Source organism: Garra rufa, chromosome 19, assembly GCF_049309525.1.
Source record: "Garra rufa chromosome 19, GarRuf1.0, whole genome shotgun sequence".
In the NCBI taxonomy this organism is placed as follows: Eukaryota; Metazoa; Chordata; class Actinopteri; order Cypriniformes; family Cyprinidae; genus Garra; species Garra rufa.
The window spans coordinates 12019418-12036451 of record NC_133379.1 but is presented as its reverse complement, the minus strand read 5'-3'; the positions used below and the strand labels follow the sequence as shown (position 1 = coordinate 12036451).

The following is a 17034-nucleotide window of genomic DNA, read 5'->3' as shown; positions in this document are numbered from 1 at the left end:
TTTAAATATAACCAGACATACTGCATAAAGTAATACACTAGTATTACGTTAGTATGCACTGCCAGGTCCTGTGACAAACAGCGCTCGTGATTTCACAGAAACAGGAAATGAAAAGAATGACTTCCTCACAGGAACTGTGACACTGCAATGGTATTTACATAAGGAAAAGATGATGACCAATGACAGACATCACCTAACCAGACACAACATGATACAAGTGCTCTCTTCCTCATCAATCAATAGTTTGCCGTATATGATGTCTGTTACAGAGTTGGGTGGCTCTGGTTAAAAATCCCTATAACTCTGATTGGCTGTTGGAAATGTTGTGCCTGGTTAGGATGTGATGTAACTCCTAATGAACACACAGGAAGAGTGCCACTGAAATGTGTTTTGTGAACATGCACAACAAGTGTAAGCACAATAACACACTTGATATGAGAATGAAACAACATGAAACACAATGTTCACGCAAACCATCTCTTCTGGCAGAGCTTGTGCCGCACTACTCCCAACATTAAGACTTTATGATTATTTCATAAGAGAGAGAAAGTGTTAAGCTGGTGTCTCTTACCCAAATAGTCCCCTGTGCAGTGAAGCAGCCATAAAAACAGAAGACACGTGATATAAACCAGTACAAGCATCAAGCATCGAGATGAACCACAAACACAAGCATGTGAAGTGCTCAAACTCTCACTTATACTCAGTCAAACATACCTACCTGGCTCATCCAAAAAAAAAACACACACTGTGCATGAACAAGAAGTGTGTATCTTGATTTAAAGATGTTTAGATGGGAAAACAAAACAAAAATACATGATATAAATTTTTTTGCAGTGCATGCTACATTTAATGTCATGCCTTTTGAAGTTTTTCGGTGGCTATTTAAGGATTTAATTTGTGGAAGGGCGAAGTAAGACTTTAAAGGCCTTTTTAAAAGCAGAAGAATGCTGTTTTTACATTTATTTAGAGTTGCTGTCCTATCCAGACTTGATGACAATACACAAACAACAGGGGAATCTACTTGGGAACAGTTTTTATTTCTGCACTTCACCATCTAACACTAGCAATATCTATTCTATTTCTATTCTATCTACTTTTCATTCATATTATGTATTACTAAAAACGTTATGTGTACTGTCAGAAAAACTGGGACTTGTCATAGCACTTACACTACAGTAAGATTTTTAATGATTTTTAAAGAAGATAAAATCTTACCAAGCCTGCATTTAATCCAATGTAAAGCAAAAAACCTGTGAAAATGTTATGTATTTTTACTATTTAAAATAGCTGGTATTTAGTTTTATATATTTTAAATTGCAATTTATTCCTGCAATTTTAAAGATACATTTTTAGCATCATCACTCCAGTCTCCAGTGTCACATGATCCTTCAGAAATCATTATAATATGCTGATCTGCTACTCAAAACTGTATTATTATTATTATTACGTTGAAAACAGAAGTAGAATTTGTTCAGGTTTCTTTACTGAATAGAAAGTTCAAAAGAACAGCATTTATCTGAAATAGAAATCTTTTGAAACATTATAAAGATGTTTCTTTATACATTAAATAAGGTCTTTCCAAAAAAAAAAAAAAATTATACTGACTCCAAGCTTTTTATTTCAGATAAAAGCTGATTTTGGATCTTTCTATTCATCAAAGAATCCTGAAAAAAATGATCAACTGTTTTAAATATTGATAATAATAATAATCAGCATATTAGAATGATTTCTGAAAGATCATGTGATCAAGACTGGAGTAATGATGCTGAAAATGTAGCTTTGATCACAGTAATAAATTACATTTTAAAACATATTAATTTAGAAAACAATTATTTTAAATAGTTAAAATATTTTTGCTGTACTTTGGATCAAATAAATGCAGGCTGGGTGAGCAGAAAATACTTATTTAAAAAGCATTAGCAATCTTACTGTTCAAAAACTTTTGACTGGTAGTGTACATATTGTTGGTTTGACTGCTTCTATAAGTGACTTTAGATAAAAGAATCTACTAAATGACTAAATGTAATTGTGTAATGTTAAAAAGGGTTTAGTTATTATTATTTGCATTACTTTAATAAAAAATGAGAATAAAAGTAAAGAACTTTCAAACTGTCAAAACAAAGGTGTACTTCATGACTTCATGTTTAATATTAATATTTCATGACAGTTAAGCACATTTTCTCTCACAAAATCCAAACCTGCTCCTGAAGAGTCCAGCTCAAACACACCTGCCTGAAGTTTTCTAAATAAAGTATAACATCTAGACACATTACAGACGTGAAAAAATGTGCTTAACAGTCATGAAAATAATAGGTAACACTTTACAATAAGGTTCATTAATTAAACATTAACTAATGTACTAACTAACATGAACTAACCATGAGCAATACATTTGTTACTGTATTTACTTATCTTCATTAACGTTAGTTAATGAAAAAACAGTTGTTCATTGTTTGTTCATGTTCTAATGTTAACAAGATTTTAATAATGTATTAGTAAATTAAAAAGATTAATAAATGCTGTATGAGTGCAGTTCATTATAAATTCATGTTAACTAATGTTTTTAAGTAATGTTAACTAGTGAACCTTATTGTAAAGTGTTACCAAATAATGGCATTTTTTAACACATAGTCCTAAAACATTGATTCATTTAATGCAGAAAGATTGTGGGATGAAAAATGAGTAAAACATGTTTTCATGAGCTCCTGTGATGACTGGTGCATCTGCATCCTCCATCCTCTGTTCAATCATGGAGACACCAAACTGATGGATGGATGGAGGTTTGTTTAAACCCTGTGAGAGCGTGAGAATATCATGCAGTGAAACATCTCTACAGACACTTAGAGCAGTAGCTCATGCTTCAGTGTGGCGGCTGACAGACGCCAGTCGTGATGCTGATGGAGGAATCATTTATGTTGCTCAGTCAAGACATGAACAAGCAGCGAATGGAGGCTCATGAGAGGACATGAACTCAACTAGACTCTCAACCACTCACACAAGGACATGTCTTTACCTGAAGGGCTTCGGGGGCAGGATGCTGAATCTGGTCTTCTCCAACATCTTACGGATCTTGTTGCGTCCTCCAGACACCGTGTTGGCCTTCATCTTCTTGCGACTCTTGCTGTCTGATGGAAACTCCAAGTCACCAGGCAGATCTGGGATGGAGAAGCGGTTGCTCTTCCTCTCCTGAATCTTAGGGATGTGAGGACCACCGTTCTTCTTCTCGTTCCTCACACGGTTCTGAAGTTCTTTGAATACTGCGATAAAGTCAAAATCAAGTCATTGCATAGAGCTTTTCACAATACACATGGTTTCAGATCAGCTTTACAGAGCTTTACAAGTTGTACTGTTACAGTTGAGGTCAAAAGTTTACATCCTTCTTCAAAATTAAAGGGATTTTAGTACTGACCTAAAATAAGATATTTCACATAAAAGAGGTTTACAGATAGTCCACAAGAGAAAATAATAGTTGAATTTATAAAAATGGCACGGTTTGAAAGTGTACATCCCTTTGTGTTGTTACCTGAATGATCCACAGCTGTGTTTTATGGTTTAGTGATAGTTGTTTATGAGTCCCTTGTTTGTCCTGAACAGTTAAACTGCCTGCTGTTCTTCAGAAAAATCCTTCAGGTCCAACAAATTCATAATTTTTCAGCATTTTTGTGTATTTGAACCCTTTCCAACGATGACTGTATGATTTTGAGATCCATCTTTTCACACTGAGGACAACTGAGGGAATCATATGCAACTATTACAGAAGTTTCAAACACTCACTGATGCTTTAGAAGGAAACACGATGCATTAAGAGCCAGGGGGTGAAAATGTTTTTAATTTGAAGATCAGGGTAAATTTAACTTATTTTGTCTCTGGGAAACATGCAACTATCATCTGTAGACTCTGGAGGGCAGTACTAAATTTAAAAAAAAATATGACGTTTAGGCAAAATAAGAAAATTGTACCATTCCAATCTCCATTCTGTTCAAATGTTTTCACCCCCTCGGATCTTAATGCATTTTTTTTTTTTTCTGGAGCATCAGTGATTACCTATTACTTAACTATTACCTCCTGTAATAGTTGCATATGAGTTCCTCAGTTGTCCTCGGTGTGAAAAGATGGATCTCAAAATCATACATTTATTGTTAGAAAGAGTTCAAATACACAAAAATGCTGGAAATCCAAAGAATCTGTGGGACCTGAAGGATTTCTCTGAAGAACAGCAGGCAGTTTAACTGTTTAGAACAAACAAGAGACTCATGAACAACTATCACTAAACAAAAACACAGCTGTGGATCATTCAGGCACCAACACAGTAGTAAGAATCAAGGGGATGTACACTTTTGAACAGGGTCATTTTTATAAATTCAACTATTATTTTCTCTTGTGGACTATATGTAAACATCTTTTATGTGAAATATCTTATTCAGGGCAGTACTAAATAAACAATAACATGCAATCATTTTATATGATCCCTCTTATTTTAGCAAAATAGAGGGGGTGTAAACTTTTGACCTCAACTGTATGTCTAATCAGGGATGCACGTAAGTAATAACTATTATATTGTAAAATAAAAAGTGAGTATTAAATACAATTAATTTATAGTATACTTAAAAATACAATGCTAATATTTACATTTAAAGGAAACTAATTCACCTCAACACCCATCAGACAATCAGAATAAAGCATGATCTGTATGTGACATACCGAAGATGTTGGTCTTCACAGTAAGAGAGAGGTGTGTGTTGTTCTTCAGGAAATCCATGGCTTTGGAGTACGAAATGTTCTCAAAGTTCTGCCCATTGATCTCCATGATCTAAGAACAGACCAGGCACAATGTGTTCACACTGAAATATTTATATGGTAAGTGCATCTCCATATATAGCGTGTTCCTGTAATCTGTACCTGATCTCCACGCTTGAGCCCTGCTTCTGCCGCTTTACTGGCCACCTCCACAGACTCGATGAAGATGCCGAAGCCCCGCTCGCTGCCGCCCTGAACCGTGAAGAAGAGCGGAGACTCTCTGGACTGCTTCTGCAGAGTGATCTGACGACACTTGGCTTTAGCAGCACAAGCAATGTTCAGCAGACGCAGATGACCCTTCATTTTCTGAGACAGAATTCAATGATGCATATTTAGGAAATATATTCACTCCTATTTATTCATGATATTCTGATACTGACATAGCTGCCCGAGAGGCATTTTTAAAGAATAATCTAGCCTTAAAGGTTTTTTTTTTTTTCACTTAATTTTATGTTGACTAAGGTACTAAAATTAAAGCACTTGATTTTAAGTAATTTTAACTGCAGTGTTATTTGATATTACATTTAAAGGGAGACACTGCAGGCAAAAAACTTTTTTTAATGCACCTATTAAGTTTGAGATTTTGGACTTTTTGGTTTTTCATTAAGTGTTTTTTCATTCTAGTGGAAAGAAAACATCCAAAAAACAATGTTAAGTGTTTCTTTTATAGCACTTTATCTATTTGTGTCAATAGATTTCAATTACAATTCATATTTTTAAAGGCTGTTTTCTCAAAATGAGTTTTTTCTCCTACACTGGGCCATAAATCTCCACTTCAGTAGCACTTACACACACCAAACTTTACATTTTTATTCCTGTCTATATCCTGAAGAGGGATTTGTTCACATATAATTTTCTTGATTTTTTAACATTTAATTCCCCAAAACTGGTAAAAAATTTAGTGTTTCCTGTCTTCATGTTGTGATGAAATGAGATACCCAAAATTCCCTCTGCAAAAACTTTTGATTCTAAAATGTGAAAAAAAATTAAACAAGAATTTTGAAACTGACTTCATCCAGTGTTTAGATTTTTAAAGTAGAAATGTATGCAAATTAGCGCATATTTAATTAAATAATGCCTCATTTGCATATTTAAACCTGACATTGTAGAAAACTTATAATTTCAAAAAATGTATTAAATTAAAGTTTATGTTTTAATGTGTTAAATGCACATTAAAGTATATTTTAGTTTATCATAATGTGGGATTTATTATACGCTTGTCAGTACATTGAGTAGTACACAGTCTGGTTTTGTCTGCTGTCGACACTTACCGAGGAATCTAGTAACTTCTCAAAGTCCTCCAGGAACTGAGTCATTACCGGATCGCCTTCAAAGTCGTTAAAATGATTGTTTACCCACAACAAGACGATTCGTGTCACCTGTAAGATTCCAAAATATGTCAACACATGCAAACCATTATTTACCACAAAAACAACACTGTGAGAATTGGAAAAACGTATGTGCGCGCACACACACACACAAACACACACAATACTGACCGTGTCTCTGAGACTGTCCACTTTGAACCATTCCAGAAGTTTCTTGCCCACATCCATGGGGCTGGACAGGAAAGTGCGATAGGTCAGGAGGAAGTCCTCAATGTATGTGGGGTCCACCACCGACGGCTCTTCCACCAGGTGCATGATCAGACGCTCAGGTGTGCCCTGATACAAACAAGACAAGAGCATCTGACAGTAAGCATGCATACTGATAGGAAACATTGTGAGGTAGTTGCAAGGGTCTTACCCTCATTTTTGTTACTCATGTATTCTGACTACTTTTTAGATTAGTTTTAGATTACTTTTTATCTAACTTGTTTTAAACATACTAGTAAATATAACATACTGATAAAAAAAAGGAAAGAGAAAGAAAATTAATTAAATTTTTTGACATCAATATCATAAAAAGCATTAAACATTAAATTACACCGGGATTTCCCAAACTGGGCTTAAATGTAAAAACTAGCAAAACTGTCTCGATATTATCGTGGTCACATGGCAATATGAAACCATAGGTCTCCCTGCAAAAATGTGTAGTTTTTAAAATATATATAAACTTCTTATTCTAAAATAAAAGGTCTTTAAAGTCTGTTTTGGGCCACAATTCTTTGACACAGTATCTGTCAAACAAACTAAAACCGAAAGCATTATTATTCCAGGTCTGGTGAATATAATTTTAATTAAATAGTATGACATGAAGTAGGATTTTTTAAAAGGAAAATTTATAGTGAACAAAAGAAGAATTAGGGAGAATCAATATATTATGAATGATTTACTGCCATTGTGTGAATATGTAATCATGCAATCCATCGAAAAGTAACTGTAATCTGATTATGAGCATTTTGAAATGTAATATAATCTAAATAGGTAATCCAGATTACATGTAATCTATGACTACCCAGCACTGCTCATAACTGATGCAGACTTCATGACAAGCAGGCGTTCTCTAGAGGATCAGAAACCGACAGCAGCCGGACTGAAACTGAATCTGACCCTGAACGCCTCCGCTTTGAGAGCTCTGCCACCACAGATCTGAAGGATGACGGGAAGCACTGCTTTAACACTCGTGGTAAGAGATGAACAGGAAATGCTCAGGCTGCAAAGTCCAGTCTAGTTTAACTCACACAGAAACCCAAGCCATCACAGGTCCACAGGGTGACATTTTAGAACTAACAGATTTTTCACCATAAGAAATTTGGATTACAATTTTTTAAATGTCATGTTTAAATGCGATCCTGGAGCACAAAACCAGTCTTAAGTAGAACGGGTATATTTGTAGCAATACCCAAAATTATGCCTTTAGGATATTAAGAAAAGATCATGTTCTATGAAGATGTTTTGTACATTTTCTACCATAAATATATTAAAATTTATTTTTTGATTAGTAATATGCATTGCTAAGAACTTCATTTGGACAACTTTTTTCAATATTTAGATTTTTTTGCACTCTCAGATTTCAGAAAATACTGTAGTTGTATCTCAGCCAAACATGGTTCTATAGTAACAAACCATACATCCATGGAAAACTTGTTTTTTTCAGCTTTCAGATGATACTTCCAGAACAGAAATCTGAAGCCTGGATAAAAGCCAGGTTCAAATTCTTGTATATTAAAGGTTTTACAGTGAGGCTTTTGGATTTATCCATTTATCACTATCCATAATTCAGAATATACTGTCAACAGACAGAAATAAATATGTTTTTAGGAATAAAATGTTATAGAAATCAGGTGAATGATATACTGTATGAACAATGCCCTTTTTAAATGTATGTGGGTAGTTGACAAATAGGTAGCAAAAGTGCTTATTTTGTTAAAACAATTTTGAGCTTTGTGATATCGATGAGATGAGTGACAGCGTTTAATATTTTTTGTGGGAGTTTGTAAATGAGATATTGATCTAATACAGCTCTTAAATAAACAAGAAGTTATTATTAAGTGACTTACATTGTCTGACAATAACACTATGCCTGATTTTGCTCTGTTTCGTCGTCAAAATTTATTCTGGAACAAGTCACACCGCTGTGTTTAAATGTAGTAGTGCAGTTGCGCATCTCCACTCAAACACAGCGGTGTTTCGTTTATAAGTGAACGTGCGTTTTTAAACGAATCTAGTGAAATGATTAAATTTCCCATTCATAAAGAGAGTCACTTGCTTTATTCCTGAATGAACCATGCATTCAAACAAATCAAATGAATAATACGATTCAGTAATTCATTTGTTTCTTGCCGTCACCTGCTGGCAGATCCTTTCAGTTATTGAAATCTTAAATACTTCTGTTTTCAAAGTTTTATATTTAAAACACTAATCTCAACATGAATTTATGAATTTGATTGCACTCATTTTCATGGACGATACTGTAAAAACAAAGACAGAAACCTTGCTGATTATTATTACTTGCTGAACTATTATTAGCACTACCTCTTTCTTGTGTTAGGGGTTTCAGTTCAATAAAGCAAATTGACTTGACTGGAGAAGCAACCTCTCAGTGGATTCACTCCACAAACTCTTATTCATCGGCACTGAAGGGCCTGAGTTGGACCAGAATGGCCAGAAGGTTGAAAGGTGGCACTCTCAGACAGAAAATCGCTCTAGAACAGAGACAATATGTGACCCTGGACCACAAAACCAGTCTTAAGTCGCTGGGGTATATTTGTAGCAATAGCCAAAAATTCATTGCATGGGTCAAAATTATTGATTTTTCTTTTATGCCAAAAATCATTAGGAAATTAAGTAAAGATCATGTTCCATGAAGATTTTTTGTAAAATTCCTACTATAAATATATCAAAATGTAATTTTTGATTAGTAATATGCATTGTTAATAACTTAATTTGGACAAATTTAATGGTGATTTTCTCAGTATTTTGATTTTTTGCACCCTCAGATTCCAGATTTTCCAATAGATGTATCTCGGCCAAATATTGTCCTATCCTAACAAACCATATATCAATAGAAAGCTTATTTATTGAGCTTTCATGTGATGTATACATCTCAGTTTTGTAAAATTTAACCTTATGACTGGTTTTGTGGTCCAGGGTCACATATTTCCATCACAATAAAACTTTTAACATAAATTCTGCTTAATAACACTCTGTTTACTAATATTGTTTAATTTTCTTCTTTGCAACAACATTCCTTTAATAGGAGTCCTCCATTTATGTATAGTTAACTGGTGATCTGGGACCATCGACCTGGACAGACTGTTGTGCATAAATTTAGTTACATCACAATTATAATTTCTTAAACTGTCAATTGTATTTAAAGAAAAGTTATGCTGAATAAAAAGTGTATGTATAGTTATTTTTGGCTTTTGACACACATTTAAAATATGTGGCTAAGAAATAACTATTAACTTTTTTTTTTTTTTTTTGGTGGGGCCAGTAGAAAAAATCCTTAGCGTTGAACCCTGCTCAATGTGATGAATCTTTTTCAAATCAATCAGCATTTGTTATTTTTGTCACATCCTTTTGCCCAGCATTAAACCGATGACCTGCAAGATCCTACAACAGCAGCCCAAAGCAAGGATTGATTCTATAAACTACTGTGACTCTTCCTCACCTTGATGACGATGTGGCCCTTCCTGGTGCCGCTGCGGTCCAGCTCTCGGTGCTCCTTCACCATGACGATCTCGCCCTCCTCCTCCACCTTGTGCGTGTTCTTCTCCACATGGTTGAGGATGCGGCAGTAGTCCTCTTGTGCGATGCACACAAACTGGTCCACAACAACATGAGGAAGAGCAATGAACTGATAGTAGAGCAGGAGGTTAGTCTGCACCACACACGGATACTCATAGCACCAACTCATGAGTGGACGCGCTCAGTGCATCGTGTCTAAGAGGATGTGCTTGAGCCCCGCACTCAAGGCATAAGAGGAAGTTGAGGTGGAGTCTTTATTTTAGGGAATCAGCAAACTTACAACTCTGATTGAACCCAATGAAGCTCGGGTTGAGAACCAGTACTAGTCATTGTCAAAATTAATGAGATGGCTTTTATCCAAGGTGACTTGCATTGCATTCAAGCTATACATTTTTCCGTGGGAATTGAACCCATGACCTTGTTTAACTTTCAGTCAGTTCCTTATACTAATCTATTTAAACAATTTCAGAAGATTTTAGTATATAGCATGCAGCTTCTTCAAAATGTTTTCTGAACGATAATCATATGTGACCCTGGACCACAAAACCAGTCTTAAGTCGCTGGGGTATATTTGTAGCAATAGCCAAAAATACTTTGTATGGGTCAAAATTATTGATTTTTCTTTTATGCCAAAAATCATTAGGAAATTAAGTAAAGATCATGTTCCATTAAGATTTTTTGTAAAATTCCTACTATGAATATATCAAAATGTAATTTTTGATTAGTAATATGCATTGTTAAGAACTTAATTTGGACAACTTTAAAGGTGATTTTCTCAGTATTTTGATTTTTTTGCATCCTCAGATTCCAGATTTTCAAATAGATGTATCTCAGCCAAATATTGTCCTATCCTAACAAACCATACATCAATAGAAAGCTTATTTATTGAGCTTTCATATGTTGTATACATCTCAGTTTTGTAAAATTTTACCTTATGACTGGTTTTGTGGTCCAGGGTCACATATAGGTTTGGTACTTCCGCACACCATTAATTTCAACAAGAAAGGTGCGTGACGAGGATGTAGAGGGAAACTGGGAGGGTTTGTGAAACTGGCGCTTCGTGGGAGAGTTTTAACTTGTGCACTGTGATGCAGACTGTTGACCAATGAGAAATTCACACAGGTGGTTTGTGCTGCACAATAACGGATAGTTCACCAAAAAACTAACATTCGGTCATCATTTACTCACCTTCAAGCTGTGCCAAATGTCAAAGCTGTTTGGACCCACTGACTTTCAAAATCTTAATGAATTTTGACTTAATTTACATTTTTTATTTCTGTATGTTAGTTTCGACTTCAATTTTGTCTTTTTATCTCATAATTGTTACTTTTTAAATTTTATATTTATGAAATAGCGTTGTTATAACTTCAGCTTTATCTCATAATTACAATTAAATATATCATAATTGGGAGTTTTATCTCATAATTAATACAGTATTTCCCTTATTTCAACTTTATTGTATAATTATGGCATAGTTTGTCATGATTTAGAATTTATCTCATAATTATAAAATAATTATATCTCATAGTACATTGATATGCTTTGTATTTATATATTTATGACTTAGTATGTCAAAATTTATTTATTTTTCATCTCATAATTTTCATACATAATATATCATAACTGACTTTTTATCGCATAATTATTAAATAATTAATACATAATATTCTATAATTTCGACTTTATCTCATAATTTCTACTTCATATTTCATAATTATAATTATATGTTAGTTTTGTTAGTTTCGACTTTTGTCTGTTTATCTCATATTTGTTACTTTTTTTAAATCTAATAATTATGAAATTAGAATATCAGCTTTATCTTAATTTATCAGAATTCTGACTTTTTATCTCATAATTTATACATAATATTCCATAATTTTGTCTTTATCTCATAATTACAAGATAATAATATCTTACACTGACATCTAGTACACTGACATAATTTATTATAATTTGTATACATATATAATTATGACTTAGTATGTCAAAAATTTCTTTGAATCTCATAATTTCTACTTTGTATTTCATTCTTTAATAATTCAACTTTTTGTTGCACTTTTGTCTTTTTCTATCTTTAAAAATGTTTATTAAATTTATGTTTAAAAATTTTAAACATAAATTTGTATTATCTTACAATTATGTGACAGTATTTCATAATTGCAAATTTATCTCATAATTCTGACTTGCATCATAGTGACTGTTTTATCTCATAATTATGATTTCCCAAAGTATGACATTTTTCTTACGTGGCAGAAATGGGCATGCATGCTCTCACCTGGCAGTCATCTCCTTTGGTGCACACGACCCCATTCATGAACTGTTTTTCTAGAGACGGTGAGATTCCGAAGCTGTTGCCCATGCACAGGATCTCTGTTCGGCCGTCTCCATAGCTGATCTCTACAGCTCCATTCAGAATCACGTACCACAGGTCCAGCTGCAAACACAACAGTATGGGTGCATGAACAAAAAAGCCTCCTAAATAAAAACTGTGCAACCCAGTGTCACAAAAATACTTGTATATGTGTAAAATTGTTTAATTTTGAAGAAAGAAGGGTTGAATTATTTAGATCATGTTTTTTCTTCTTTCTTTTAATGGTCAATAACTGTACTTTTTTTAAAGCCATTTGTTTAAAAAAAAAAAAAAAAAAAGAAGACACCTTGCACTTGAAAATAGCACATTCAATTACAATTTTACAGTCAAATAAACAAAATATGTGAAAATGACCTATTTTACCTTTAGGTCTTAAAGGGTTAAAGTGATTTACAGGGGGGGGGGGCTGTTTTTACCTTTGTAATGGCATTTTTGCCAACTTTTTTAAAAGTATGTCAATTTTTTTTATTATATTTTTAAGCTTTTTAAAATGTCTTATTAAACCAACAAATTAAGTTGAATAAGTATAATAGAATAAGAATAAGTTGCAAAACGAATGAAATCAGTATTAACAAAATTAATTTGTACTACAGGGATGGCACAGAAGAGCATAAAAGTGGCTTGTAGGTGCATTTTCATGTTTAATGAAGCTCAGAGGTGGCATGAGTGCAATCAAAATTCATAAATTCATGTTGAGATTAATGTTTAAATATAAAATTTAGAATACAGAAATATTAAATGATTTAAATAAGTGAAAAGAAACTTTAAAATGAAACCAAATCTGCCAGCAGGTGGCGACAAGTCACTGATTTAATTACTGAATCATGTCATTCATTTGATTTGTTTGAACGGCTGATTCATTCAAAAATAAAGCAAGTGACTGTCTTTATGAATGGGAAATTAAATTAACCAACTAGATTTGTTTAAAAATGCACATTTATGGAGGCTGAATGGAGAAGCGCAGCTGCTCAGCTGTGACTTGTTTCAGACCATTTTTGACGATAAAATAGAGCAAAATCAGAAAATAGTGTTACAGTCAGACAATGCAAGTCACTTAATATTAACTTCTTGTTTATTTAACTGCTGTATTAAATTAATATCTAATTTACAAACTCCCTTAAAAGCTGTCACTCATCCTAGCTCATCGTAATCTGCTAATGCATGGGCATATGCTAATTATTGTAAGATATGAAAATAAATATTGTGATAATATTTTTGGCCATATCACCCAGCCTGAAATGGTGAAGTGGCTCCATTCATGTGTGAATCTTCTGAAATATCTTGACCTTTGCGTGTTTCTGTCTCCTCATCCACACAGAAGCGTGTTTGTCTTGTTGACCTTCACTGTAGCCCACACACAAATAACACGGCTAAATGTCTCTGTGCGCTTCCCCTCTCAGCTCTCCTTTAAACTCATTTATGACGTGCTTCAAAGTGTCTTCCTGTGGTCCGACGTCTAACATAATTACTGGGTTTCATGACGGACTGCTCAACCTCAGAAACACCACACACAATGCTCTTTGGAGGGCTGGACTGCCACCACCAACTCTTTTAAATGATTCTCTTCTTCCTCTTAATCACATCTGTGTTTGAAATGTGCTACAGAAAAACTGACTCTGCTTAAAATAATAGTCCAGATCTCTGAATAAAGGAACGTCAGATCATCACAGGTCAATGTTCTGGAAGTTTCAGGGCTCATGATGAAGATCATAGAGATGTTTGTTTGTTTTTATGCCTGTTTTTTTGCATTCGAACAAGGCTTAAATAGAATTCATAACAGCATGTGAATGGAAATCAAATAAATTCATGGAACTGGGGTTATTACTAAGGATGCACTGAAATTAAAATTACACACTGGGATGAAGGCAGATTACCGAACATTGCTTTTTGTGTTTTTTCCCCCATGTATTTTGCCAATTTTTTTCACCATTGCATAAATTAAATCTTCAATATTTGCTTTTTACGATTTTGCCTTGCTTTTCAAAGAAAGAAATCAATATTTTAAAGATATTTATTTAACACTAAACATTTTTAACATTCTAGTAGACATTATAGTCCACTAACAACGCAGTTTAACTTAAAATTAATATTTTACTAAAATAATATTCTTTGGCCACTTTTAAGACTCCTTTCTTGAAGCAGTGTGTTTTTAATGTACAAATAAATGCATCCTTTCTGAGTGTGATACACCATTGTGTATCCACAATTGTAATGTTTGTTTTGTTATTAATGTATATATTTATTTATATATTTATACTGTGAAAAGTCATTTATTAATTGTCACTACTAACGTCTGTGTTTAAAACAAAATATCATCAGCATTGGAGAAAGCACGCGCTGTGGGTTACCATGGCGATGCACGTTGTGTTTACCTCAGACGCTACTAAGCTGCGCTTGAGGAAAGACACTGACGTTTTAATGTGATTTTGTTTCTCCTGATAATTCAGGTATGTTTCATAAAAATTGAATATGTTTGTTGTCATGAATGTAAATACATGCAAGTACACATTTCCTATGTGTTTGAAAGTGAATAGCTTGTTTACGGTAGTGAATTGAGTAAAGTTATTCAGATGAAAGTACCGGTAAAATGACAGTTGGTCTGAGTTACGTTTGTTACAACTGTCTCCCCCTATAAATAATATCTATTTATCTCAGTACGTGATAATTAAACATAAAATGACTTTAGAAAACGTAAATGAATATGTGTTAGAGTAATGTATAAAGTTTATGAGAGTAACACTGGTGATTGGTGTCAAGTGTAACCGTTACAATTTAAATGATACAAATAACAGACGCATGATTGTATCAATTGAGTTTAGTAGTTCAATGGTAAATGGTTATATATGGAGGTATTTACAGAGAAAAATGAGAAAGATGTCTGACTGAAAGAATTTAAAGTGTATTTTTTGTATCATACTGATAAATATACAGCAGGTATAATAATTAATTGTGTTATATAAAAGTGCACAGAGTGTATAAGTATTTGATGACTTTATTGTTGTATAAGAACTATACAAAAGAAGGGAACAAAACTGTTTGTTTGATTACATGAAACATGATTTGTTAGGATGTTTTTGCTGCAATATGAATGTTAATAAACAGACGCTACTAAGCTGCGCTTGAGGAAAGACACTGACGTTTTAATGTGATTTTGTTTCTCCTGATAATTCAGGCACTTTTAATCTGCCTACGAGTTCCGCGGCCGGGACCCGTAACATGAGCAAAGGAGAATGTTATAATATATGTATTGATAGAGCAGTTTGTAATGATTGTTATCATTATTTTTGTCTTACTTTTTTATTTTATTTTACAGAACAGTAAAATTACAATACTAACATTTGTGAATGTTGACTTTTGTTTTGGCAGAAACCCACAAGACATCAGTACTACTTTTTGTTGCAGATTTATGAATGATTCTCATCATGCAGATTTTCCTCGCGCTTCAGACTTTGAATGCTGGCTAAGGAGCTTTTGCAGCGCTGTCAGGATAAATACACTTTTCCAGTTTATTTACTAATGGTTTAATGGTTCAAACAGTAACCAGCAACAACCAGCCCTTTTACTTTTCATGGAAGACATGTGATGTGATACTAAACAGTCTCGTGTTGTCGGTGCTTGTAATGATTTTTGCATCTTTCTCAGACAGTTTTAAATGCTTCCACACTGCATTAGTGCGCGCCTCTATTTGATCGTGTCACGTGACTTCATTGTTCACTATAATTTATTTGCCCTTTTTGCTTTTTCTGCCAAACATTGAAAAAAATGGCTATTTTCGGCCAAATAATTCCGGCTGCTGCTCATTCGGTGCATCCCTAGTTAATACCCAGCCCTACTAGTACTAGTGATGATGTCTCTACCTCCTGTTTGTCCTGAAGAATGACGGTGCTTTCCTGTTCCACCACATCAAACCTCATGACCCGACACAGCTCCCTCCTGACGGACATGGTCATGTTAGCGAATGCTGGCAGCTGATGCATGAACTCCAGGAGCTGCTCTGTAGAGACAGATGAGAGAGAGATGTTGATGAGTGTGATGAAAAAAAACAAACAAGAAGTGATTACTGTGTATAAAATAAATGAATACTGTTAGCATTACTGTTTGGCATACTCTTTGTGCAACACTTATTGCCCTGATTTTCAAACACATTTTCGATTCAAGTGAGCAAGAGCACTTAAAGAGGGTTTCTGCAGGCTTTATGAAATTAAATTATGACTTTTTAAAGAGCTTTTTAAGACCAAGTAAAGAAAAATTAAGGGATAAATTGAAGGGAACACAATACGTCAATGTTCTCTAAATGTAAATGTCTCCAGAGCAGGCAATGAGTTGTTTTAGCAACTCTTCAAACTCTGAAAACATCGACGCTCCATTACTTTAATACATTTTTTTTATAGAAATAAAATAAAAAATGTCAAGTTTAAGCTTAATAGCTATGCTCTCGACCACTAGAATATGGAAATTAAAATATAATTTATTTCTGTGGTTTATTTCTTAATTATTTTAAACCTGTGATTCTTTTTTCAGGATTCTTTGATTAATAAAAAGAACAGTTTTTTAAAAATATATAAAGTATTTTCTAACAATGTAAGTCTATACTATCACTTTTCATCAATGTAATACATTCATGCTGAATAAATTATTTTCTTTTAAAAAGCAAGAAAATTTACTGACCCCAGACATCTGAATGGTAGTTTATATTGTTACAAAAAAATTTGATTTTTTTAAAAGCTGTTCCAG

The 17034-nt window shown here is 33.6% G+C and overlaps 1 protein-coding gene across 4 annotated transcripts in view; it reads right to left on the bottom strand.

Moving 5' to 3' along the window:
- rapgef6 (Rap guanine nucleotide exchange factor (GEF) 6) overlaps window positions 1-17034 on the bottom strand; it is a 130669-nt gene that overhangs the window by 35052 nt on the left and 78583 nt on the right. For 2 of the 4 annotated variants that reach the window (XM_073824732.1, XM_073824734.1), the window contains 9 exons: window positions 16158-16294; window positions 12205-12363; window positions 9853-10005; window positions 6297-6461; window positions 6069-6176; window positions 4900-5103; window positions 4702-4810; window positions 3014-3257; window positions 572-583 (listed from right to left, as the gene is read on the bottom strand). In XM_073824732.1, the coding sequence (XP_073680833.1) occupies window positions 572-583; window positions 3014-3257; window positions 4702-4810; window positions 4900-5103; window positions 6069-6176; window positions 6297-6461; window positions 9853-10005; window positions 12205-12363; window positions 16158-16294 (1291 nt within the window). The remainder of the gene's footprint in view (window positions 1-571; window positions 584-3013; window positions 3258-4701; window positions 4811-4899; window positions 5104-6068; window positions 6177-6296; window positions 6462-9852; window positions 10006-12204; window positions 12364-16157; window positions 16295-17034) is intronic. The other 2 variants (XM_073824731.1, XM_073824733.1) reach the window with 1 other exon arrangement.